This window comes from Arvicola amphibius, chromosome 3, assembly GCF_903992535.2.
Source record: "Arvicola amphibius chromosome 3, mArvAmp1.2, whole genome shotgun sequence".
Classification (NCBI taxonomy): Eukaryota; Metazoa; Chordata; class Mammalia; order Rodentia; family Cricetidae; genus Arvicola; species Arvicola amphibius.
Window position 1 is genome coordinate 5,451,424 of NC_052049.1, and position 10,059 is coordinate 5,461,482.

The following is a 10,059-nucleotide window of genomic DNA, read 5'->3' on the forward strand; positions in this document are numbered from 1 at the left end:
TAAAACTGCAAAGTAAGAAAAAGATGAGTACACAAAATTCTGAAAATCTATTGTCATTAAAAATAGGCTTCTAGATGTGTAGATTTTGTTATACCCATGAAGGGAATGCATTTCAAATTGACACAGTATGTTAAAAAAATCAGAATACAAGTTCAAGGACAGTCCGGTCTACAAGAGCTAGTTCCAGAACAGCCAACAAAGCTACAGAGAAACCCTGTCTTGAAAAGCCACACAAAAAATAAATAAATAAGTAAATAAATAAATAAAAATAAAAATCAGAATACAGCCTAGTCATTCGTAGTTTGATGAGAACTTTGTAATTAACAAGTATGTACATGACATGGAAGAAATTCATGTTTACAGTTGTCTTTAGAAGTGCGTGGGAATTTTCAGACGGGTAGAAAACAGTAAAACGTCAGTTACAATATAAATCCAGCAAAATTAAGAGTTCTGACTACTTAAAATATAAGCAGAGCCACTGGAGAGGAAGACCAAAGCTGAGAGCTGTAAACCACCGTCGACATCTGGCAGATTCCCTTCTGTGACAGCAAAAGACACAGACGCAGATTCTTAAAAAATGATAGTACTAGAACACTGTCTCGGAGTTCAAGGTGAAGCCTGGCTCGCCCCCGGATCTCTGGCCTCCCACTCTGTCCTCTGTCCCCTCATCTCTACACACCTGGGTGCAAGGCCGCAGCTGCTGGTCTTTTCACATCTGAAGGCCCTAGTCTTTGCTCTAGAAATGTGACCAGGTATGGCTTACAGGAAGCAAGACCTATTTGGGGGGAAAAGGTGAACATTAATGTTAGTGTTTTCTAATCGAAATTAGCAACCTCTTCCATTTTAAGCTTATAAGAAAAGATTAAAGAATTTTAGAAAATTAGTTCATTAAATGTTTCCTGAGAAAAATATATGAAAGCTGAAGGGTGAAACATTTTCTTTAACATGTATGCTCCATACTGCACAATACTGAGTTCATAGAATTACAACAAGAATAAAGAAAGCATATTAAAAAACAAATAAACAAAACTATCATAAAGCCGCATCAAAAACACAAGAAGAAATACAATAAAATAGTTCTTGAAATATCAGCAATCTCCCTCATTTTTTTCATAAAAGCAGGTATATAAAAGTTACTGCTGGAAAGAACAAATACCCATAGGATGTTCTACAAAGGGAGGAAATTACATGTTGGTTGTGCAATAAGAGTTCACTTATAGATGCAATCCTCACCCAGAAACACCAGGTTGCTGTAATTTTCCAACATCACATCCCTGTACAGATTCCACTGAGCAAGGTCCAGGCATTCCCATTCCTCTGCAGAGAAATCAATGGCCACATCCCTGAATGACAGCATTTCCTGGAATAAAAATAAATGATTGCTATACATCTGAAAACCATAATAACATAAAACACCAGCATCATGTGTTTGTGTAAACAACTCTAAATTTTGCTGAGGATAAGGCAGAAGCTGGAAGTGCTGCAGGCGTAGGTATGTAGCTGCTGTGGAATAATCTTTTAGTACACCATGAAGATTTGTCACTTGGATTGGTTTAGTAAAACAATGAAAGGCAGGAGGATGCTGGGAAGAAGATGGGTGGAGTCTTGGGATTCTGAAGATAGACTCGGAAGAAAAACCATGGAAGTTCATAGATGAGGTAAACAAGCCCTGGGCAGCACATAGATTAAAAGAAATGGGTGAATTTAAGTTGTAGGAGCTGGCTAAAGTCAAGACTAAGCTATTGGATGAACATTTATAATTAATAATAAGTCTCAGTCTTGTTATTTGGGAGTGGCTGCTGGGACACAGAGAAACTCTGCCTACAAGTAACATTCCTAAGATACTTCTGATATGATCAAATGAACTCATCTTTGGTCTCACAAGGGTCACCCTTGACCCAACTTCAAGCAAAGAAAATGAAGAGATTCTATTATCTCATATGGATATTGGACTTTTAGGAAATGTAAAAAGGAAATAAATTTATGCACAGGAACATATTACATTTGTCTTATGCTTGTTCTATATACCACAGAGATACATTTCTCAGAGGAGATTATATTTGTGTTATGCTTGTTTAATACACCAGACCAGACACAGATGCACAGGAGAAAGTCATAGTGGGGGAGAAGGTACTTATCAACCCTTAATATGCACAATCATGAATGTGAGATGTAATGAAAATGAAGATTGTGACAGCAGCTCTGGTACAGGTCTGGATGACTGCATTTGTACAGAGTTCAACAGTGACCTACTGCCAGCACACCAAGAGACTTGGGATGGGGCAGTCCCGAGTATAACCGTAATGGAGGAACTCACAGCCAAAACAAAATCAAAAATATTTCAACAGATTACAAATTAGTAAGTGTAGTAATAACATTTAAAGATTTAAAATACACTAGAGAGCACTCTAACTTGTCCCACTTCCTTTTTCCTCTCTTTTTATGTTTTTCTTTTACAGAGAGCTATTTGTCCATTTGCTAGAATTCTACAGCAGGCTTTGGGCTATGCCTATGACAGCTATACCTTGGTAACTGGAGGTCAAGGATTATAATTTGGGATAATTGCTATGAATTTCTCCTAAAAAATTAGCACAAGCTCTTTGCCATGGCTCATTGTCTTCCCATAATTTTTTAATTTTATCAGCAGTAAAAGGCACTATAATCTTTGTTGGGTCTATTTCTGCTAGTTGATAAAAATCTCAATTTTCCTTTTAAAATTAATTCAGAGAGTTTTTCCACATAAGTTTTTTAATTTTTTTACTTGGTTTATGTAGTAAGAAGATCCATTCTAAGATAATATCTTCCCTTTGCATTAAAATTCCTGTAGAGGAAATTCTAGAAGGCAATATGACTAGAATACAATTAAGATTTAGATTCACTCTATCTATATGTGCCTCTTGTAATTTCTCTTCAATGATCATCAATTCTTTTTCTGCTTCAGCTGTTAATTCCCTGGGACTACTTGGATTCTTCCCTGAATTGTACATGACACACCAATAACTGGAGCCCTTACATTTTATACTGATGCAAATAAATCAGGAAAGGCAGGTTACAAATCAGAAGAATTAAGTAAGGTGGAACAAAGCCCTTATAATTCTGTCCAAAAGGCAGAATTATATGTTATTCTCATTGTACTAAGGGATTTTTTTAAAGAACCTCTCAATATAGTTACAAGTTTGCAATATGTGGAAAGAATTGTCTTACATATTGAAACGACTGAATTTATACCAGATGATACAGCACTGACTTCATTATTCATATAGGTTCAAGATATAAACAGGAATAGGCTTTGTTCCATATACATAAAACACATCCAACCCCATATGGGTCTGCCAGGTCCTCTAGCACAGGTAATGCAGAAACTGATTGATTACTGATTGGAAGTGGGCTGAAGGCCTCAGAATTTTATAAGAAACATCATGTCAATAGCAAAGGTTTAAAGAGTTTTCTATTACATGGCAACAAGCTAAGGAGATTATAAAGAGATGTCTTATTTGCTTTTTCTATAACCAAACACCGCTACCTGCAGGGAGTAACCCAAAGGGTACTCAAAATAATGAAATCTGGCAGATGGATGTGTTCCACTTTACAGAATTTGGAAAATTAAAATATGTTCACCACACCATTGACACTTATTCAGGTTTTCAATGGGCAACTGCCTTGAAGTCAGAAAAGGCCAATTCAGTAATCATGTATTTATTAGTAATTATGGCCATCATACCTCCACAAATAAAGACAGACAATGGTCCAGCATATGTTACTAAGAATATGAAACAGTTTTTTGCTTATTATAATGTAAAACATATTACAGGTATATTCACACAATCCTACAGGTCAGGCAGTTATAGAAAGATCAAATCGAACTATAAAGGATATGTTACACAAACAGAAAGGGATGGAAAATATCCCCAGAAATAGATAACATAATTCTTTATTAATCTTGAAGTTTCTTAACACTAATGAGAAAGGAACAACAGCAGCAGAAAGACATTGGATAATAGAAAAAAAAAACTTCAAAATTAAATCAGCTGGTATATTTCAAGGATGTGTTGACCTCACAATTGAAACCAGATGTGTTATGTTGGGGAAGGGGTTTCACTCGTTTTCACAGGAGAAGAAGATACCATCAAAATTAATAAAGATTCACTTTGAAACAGAGAAACCTCTTGAGAAAGAGAAATAACAGCTCATCCACAGAGGTGACAATCATACAGGTGGTAAGAAAACCTCATAAAGGTTGGGGCAGGGTTCTGTTCTTGTCTTTGCAAGAAAATACTCATCTTCAAAAAGAGTCGAGAGACCTTGGACATCTAGATGCCTAAAGATGAAAACGTAACTATCCAGAAAGAATCAACAAACAAAGAAAAAACTGATTTATGATGCTATATAATCTGCTTGGTATAATTTGATTATCTGCATATGTATATATCTCTAATTAAAAATCAGACCTGGCTTTGGACTTGGATGGTGGCTCTATCCTTCTCTAAATCCAAGCATGTTGTTAACAACAACAAAAAAAAATCAGAATTCTTGTCTCATGTCAGGAGCCAACTGTTAAGGGACAGAAAGAAGATAGATTTTAAGAAAAGATTTTACTTTTCTCAATGCCCATTTTGTCTATATCATATCTTTTGTTGAATATATGTCTATATGAATGATGTTTAAGTTTTTAACAATGAACAGTAGATTTCCTGCAGTAATCGTCGAAGCTTCCAGGAGGAAGATGGGGCCCCACCACAATGGTTCCACCTGGTTGATATGACATCATGGTGCTGATAGTGCTACTATGAGACTGGTATGGGGGACTAGATGTGGAGATGGTGCACCTTATTACAACGTTCTGGCCAGAACGCCAAGTAAGAACTTCAAACAAACAAACAAACAAGTAAACAAACAAAAATACCCTATGGACTACTCAGAGACCATCTGCAATTATACAAAACAGCAATCTTGAAACTTAACCATCATTTTACTTTTATAGGATCCCATAGAAAGAACATTGCCCCCATGACAGCTGGAAGCAACTCTAGAAGATAATGTCCCCTCTCCCAACAAAGTTTGTCCTGAGGGCCAGGGACACCATTTCGGGGTTGATTATTACTCATATAGGGTTGGGGTGGAAATTATGTAGGCACAGAGACAAAAAAAAAAAGAGGGAAAATTGAATAGGATAATAGGTAATTTAGTATGAACTTATTCACACTAATAATAATAATAGTGATAGAGTAAATACTTGTGAGCTACTATTTATGGACAATTTACATTGGTATAGATTTTTGTATTGATACAAGTTCATATTATATTTGTTATATTAAATATTCTATTTCTGCTTACAATATTTGTACATCTATACAAAGTTATTTTGTCAGATTGTATGCATGTATGTTTCTACCTCTATTTAAGACATTTTGTATATTGATACAATTTTAGAATATATTTATCATATTGCATTATATATTTCTATCTCTGATCAAGATATTTATACATTGTTTACATTTTGAGGTAATTGTCCTCCTTTACTGCACAGTTTTTTAGTGATTGTTTAATATTTTGATATGAAGTCCTAATCTTTAAGTTATATAGGTATTATGTATTGTAGGCCAATAGTCATTCATGTTTGTTATACTTTCAGTCAGATTAATTAGGTTCTTTAGATACACAGAGGTTGTACTCTGCATAGACAGGTAACCTTCAACCACTTCAAAGATCTGTAGAACATTGCATTTAAATAACTTAGGATTCTATTGACATGAGACACGATTGCTCCTGATAGCACCAATCTATTCCTGAGAGAGTGTTGAGCTTCAAAGACACTCCACTTGGAGTTTTCTTCTTGGCACAAGTGACTTTTGGGCAAGAAACTGCCCATGCCTCGACCACTGACAAAATACATGATGTCCACATTGGACAAGCAGGATACAAGAAAAAAGACTGCCAAAACTTGCCAAGACAGGCTAAGATGGTTCTGAAATTTTTCCTGCCTCTGAAAATGGTCTGTCAGTTACTCTAGGCCTTGGACAAAGTTGGTTGCTTCAACATTGCAAATAGACTTTGGGTGACTGCTCAGGCAGCCAGTTATCTCTGTCATCTACTGCACAATTTGGAAGCTGCTTGATTGGACTTCCTGCCTACTCAAGTAATATTATTTCCCTTCTCAGGCCTTCGATGCAGTTGCAGATTACATAGTCAGTAGTTACCATCCTCTTTTGATGTAGTCAAGCCATTTCCAGTACAAGACTTAAACTCCTTAGGATAAAATGTTTATTAAAAGATTTAGCATATGTTCCTTGCTTAATATTGTTCATAATGGTTGTAATTCTAATCTTATAGTTGATATCTGTTACTAGTGTATATAGTTTTGTATTGGGTTTAGAACTCTCTTATTTAAACAAAAGGGGGAGGTGCTGTGAGAGCTCGTTCTGCTCCTTCAGCCAATAGCCTTTAAGATACCAGCCCACTTGGGCGTGGTCTCATACTATAAATGCAGCTGTAAAGCGTGTGCTTGCTCTCTTGCTTCTAGCTTTCACTTCTGGCTGCTAGACTGTTCCTTCCTGTTCCCCGTTTGCACAGAGGACTGTGATCTACAACAGTAATCTGTGAGTCTCCCCTAAATAAATAACCCTTTATTATACATAATTCTGAACTAGTGTGGGATTATTTTGTATCTTCCACCATCAGGGAAAGGCATCCAAGTTACAGAGAAAGCAGAATGTAAACCATGGAGGGCTGTGTAGTGTTTTAACACATAGGGCTTGTCTGAAGATCTGAGAGTAGCACTAAGCCACTAGAGACCAGGCAGTGGTGCCACGCACCTTTAATCTCAGAACTTGGGATACGTAGGCAGACAGATCTGTTCATTCAAGGCCATCTTGGGCTACACAAAACTGATCCAGTCAAAAAGAGAAACAGAGCCAAGGGGTGGTGGCTCACACCTTTAATCCCAGTACTAGAGACGTGGAGACAGGAGTGATATGGCTGGGCAGAGAGAATATAAGGCAGTGGAGACAGGAGCTCAGTGCAGTCTGAAGCAGCAGTCAGTCTGAGGAGGCAGTCTGAGGACAGGATCACCCCTTTGGTCTGAGCACGAGCAAAGGAAAGACCTCTGGCGGCTACCCACTCTGCTTCTCTGAAGTGTCAGCTTTCACTCCTATGTCTCACTCTGAGTTTTTATTAAGAATGATTAGAATTTGTAATGCAGGGCTGCATTAGTCAAGAAGTGAAGATGAAAAGGGGCAATGATTGACATCTCAGATTAGATATTTAAGGAGCACAAATATGAACAGATCAGAGGAAACCAGAAGACCATGAGGTCCTGACAGAAACTAATACAAATCAATAATCAAAGATGATGAACATCCCCTGAAAATATGGAGGAATATTTAAGCAAGGCAGAGTAGAATCCTCCCTCACACAGCAAATGCAAACGATAAATCTAATCACCAAAATTTAACGTCTTTAACTAAAGCATGTTTTTTGGAGATTTTGAAATTACATCTCAAATACAGACAATTGACCTTCTCAAGTATATATTTTAAATGTCACTGTCAATTAGACAGATTTCTGTCTGTCACTGTTAAGCCAAGTCATAGGAACCATACACTGTATATTCATAAACTACATCTTAAAGTTTTTTTTTTGACACGGAATCTCATTTAGCATAAGTTGGTCTTGGGTAATCTATGATATAGAGGATGACCTTTAAGTGCTAATTCCCTGGCTTCACAATACAGAGATGACAAGAAGGCATGAAGAGCAGGCTTCAAGTTTTTTGTGTTTGCCTGCTTGTTTGGCTTGTTTTCAATCACAAGTGTGTTTAAATTAACTATACCTAAAGGGTCTTAAGCCTATGAGAGCACACTGCTGCATCACCCTACTTTGTAGGAAACCAGTTTTGATGCACCGACAGTGTACTCTTCCCACCTTAAGTAATATGAAACGCAAAGCATTCTTGCCCTGTCGCCGAGGAACACTAACTACGAAGTGTCTGTACTTCACTTACAGTCAACAGAAATAGTAGCATTGAGATTATGATATGTTAAAGTTCATGCTTCTTTTTCGTAGACTTTAATGCTACATAAACTTGGTTTGACCCAAAGTGCTGTGAACTATGAAACCATACAAAAGATGAGCTGGGGAGTCTGCTATGTACAGATCAAAGAACCTGAGTGAGCAACATGTCTTCCAATTCACCTTTCAGTCTTTCTGATACTGAATGAATACTTCCGACATCACATCTCTGTCATAACTGCTTGAGGCACTATTCTCTAGGTTTTCACTCCGCAATACGGGATCGATAATGGCTTGAGCGACGCAAAGCTCGAACCTTCTCCTCGAGGACATTATGCTGTCCCTATATGGGAATGTTAAGTCTGAGGATTCTGATCACAGAGGTGACCACGAAGGCTTCTCCTTCAAAACAACAGTCCAGAAATCTAATAATTTATTCCAAAGAAAATGGGACTAACACCCTGTACACCGATCTTCTTAACAGAACTCTGTCCCTGTAAACTTCCATCAACTCACACCAAGAGTATTAGGCCGGCCATAAAATACAGGAGGGGCCTGATCTCCACTTGTTCCACAAGTCCCGAGGAATCAGAGCACAGTCAAGTGACAGTGGGTTAGCTAAGGAGAGCACGTTTCCCCAGACAAGCTAGACGTGGGCTCCTATAACAACACCTCGGGTGCAGGCTGTGCGCTGGGCAACCCTGCCGGGGGGCAACCATACATCTTCCACAACCATTCCACACTCTGGGCTAAAGAACCAGCTCTCCCACCCCAGAAGCGCACACTGGACTCTGGCAGCCGAGTCCTAACAAAGCTTTGACTCACAGCTCCACCCCCATATCATCTTCCCACCCCAGACCTGCATCCAGGCTCACTGGCCCAGCCCAGGTCAGCACAGCATCTCCGAGTCCGCTTCTCTCCTCGCCTCTGGCCAGCCCCAGCTCGGCACCCTCCAAGCCGAGCCACCCACCCGCACACTCAGTCCCTCCGGCTGCGCTGCTCCCTGGACCAACCTCCATGTCCGACATCCGACCGAGAGCGAGGAGCACGACCCAAAACCACCGAACTTAGGAGGAGGACAAACGTCTGCAGACGGGATGCGGAAGTGCGGCTCGCGGAGCGGCTGCTGTGACGTCGCAGCGAACCCGACTACATTTCCCAGGATTCTGTGTTCACCCCACATTCCGCTGGAGAGGATGGATGGAAACGAGCCCTGTCCTCACCAAGTGCAGGCTGGCAGGCTGCTTTTAAAGTCCGATTGGAAACAGGACGTGTTGGAACGTCAGTTGAGACTTCCTCAGGAAAGTTTATATCTGATTAAACCGTCGTTCAAAAAGTCGTCTACTAATTATAAAGTCTTACTACCCTTACAGAGATGTGGCTTTCACTTAATTGTACTTTAACGAAGCAAGAGGCTAAAGTGGAAGGGCTGTCACTTGAAGATGACTTTCAAAATTACCCTTGGTCTCTTCTTCTTCATCCGGCTTAAGAGGAAAGGCTTACAAATCCAAGGCGGCCCGAGCAATTTATAGAGGCCTTGTGTCAAAGTGAAAGAGAGAGACAGAGAGAGGGGGGGGGGGGGGAAGGGACAAGGAAAGGGTATCTTGGGGGTAAATAAAGTGCTTTAGAATGAAGGAATTAATACTCTGTGTTCCCCTGTGTTGACAAACCTTGTGAGCCTTACATATATCGACTCCCCAGCTAGAAAAACAGTTGTCCTGAGAACACTGGAATCCATACCGTGAAGGAGGTAAGTCGTTAAACGTAGACGTTTAAGGTAAAAAAAAAAAAAAAAAAAAAAAAAAAAAAAATCACTGAACCGAGTTAAAAGTCCTCCCCTGACATTTACATGTAAAGACCTCACAGAATCCATGGAGGATCTTTTCGTCTGTCCCTAAGACCTTCGTCTATGCTTTCGTCCATTAATCTATATCAGAGCGTAACTTTTATGAGAGCTGTAGCTTCACCTGTTCCAGAACTTCACCCACTTCTTCCTGGCTCACCACAGCTCAGAGAAGTAGCCACCAACGGATGTTCTCTGCGCTTCTAGGT

General features: G+C 39.2%; 1 protein-coding gene across 1 annotated transcript in view; it reads right to left on the bottom strand.

Moving 5' to 3' along the window:
- The window catches only part of LOC119810821 (zinc finger protein 58-like), a 42,622-nt gene extending 33,493 nt beyond the window's left edge, over positions 1–9,129 (bottom strand). Inside the window, exons 1-3 of the mRNA XM_038324486.2 lie at positions 9,021–9,129; positions 1,234–1,360; positions 680–775 (exon numbers count right to left, since the gene is read on the bottom strand). Of these exons, the coding sequence (XP_038180414.2) occupies positions 680–775; positions 1,234–1,360; positions 9,021–9,035 (238 nt within the window). The 5' untranslated portion in view covers positions 9,036–9,129. The remainder of the gene's footprint in view (positions 1–679; positions 776–1,233; positions 1,361–9,020) is intronic.
- Between the last annotated feature and the right edge of the window lie 930 nt (positions 9,130–10,059).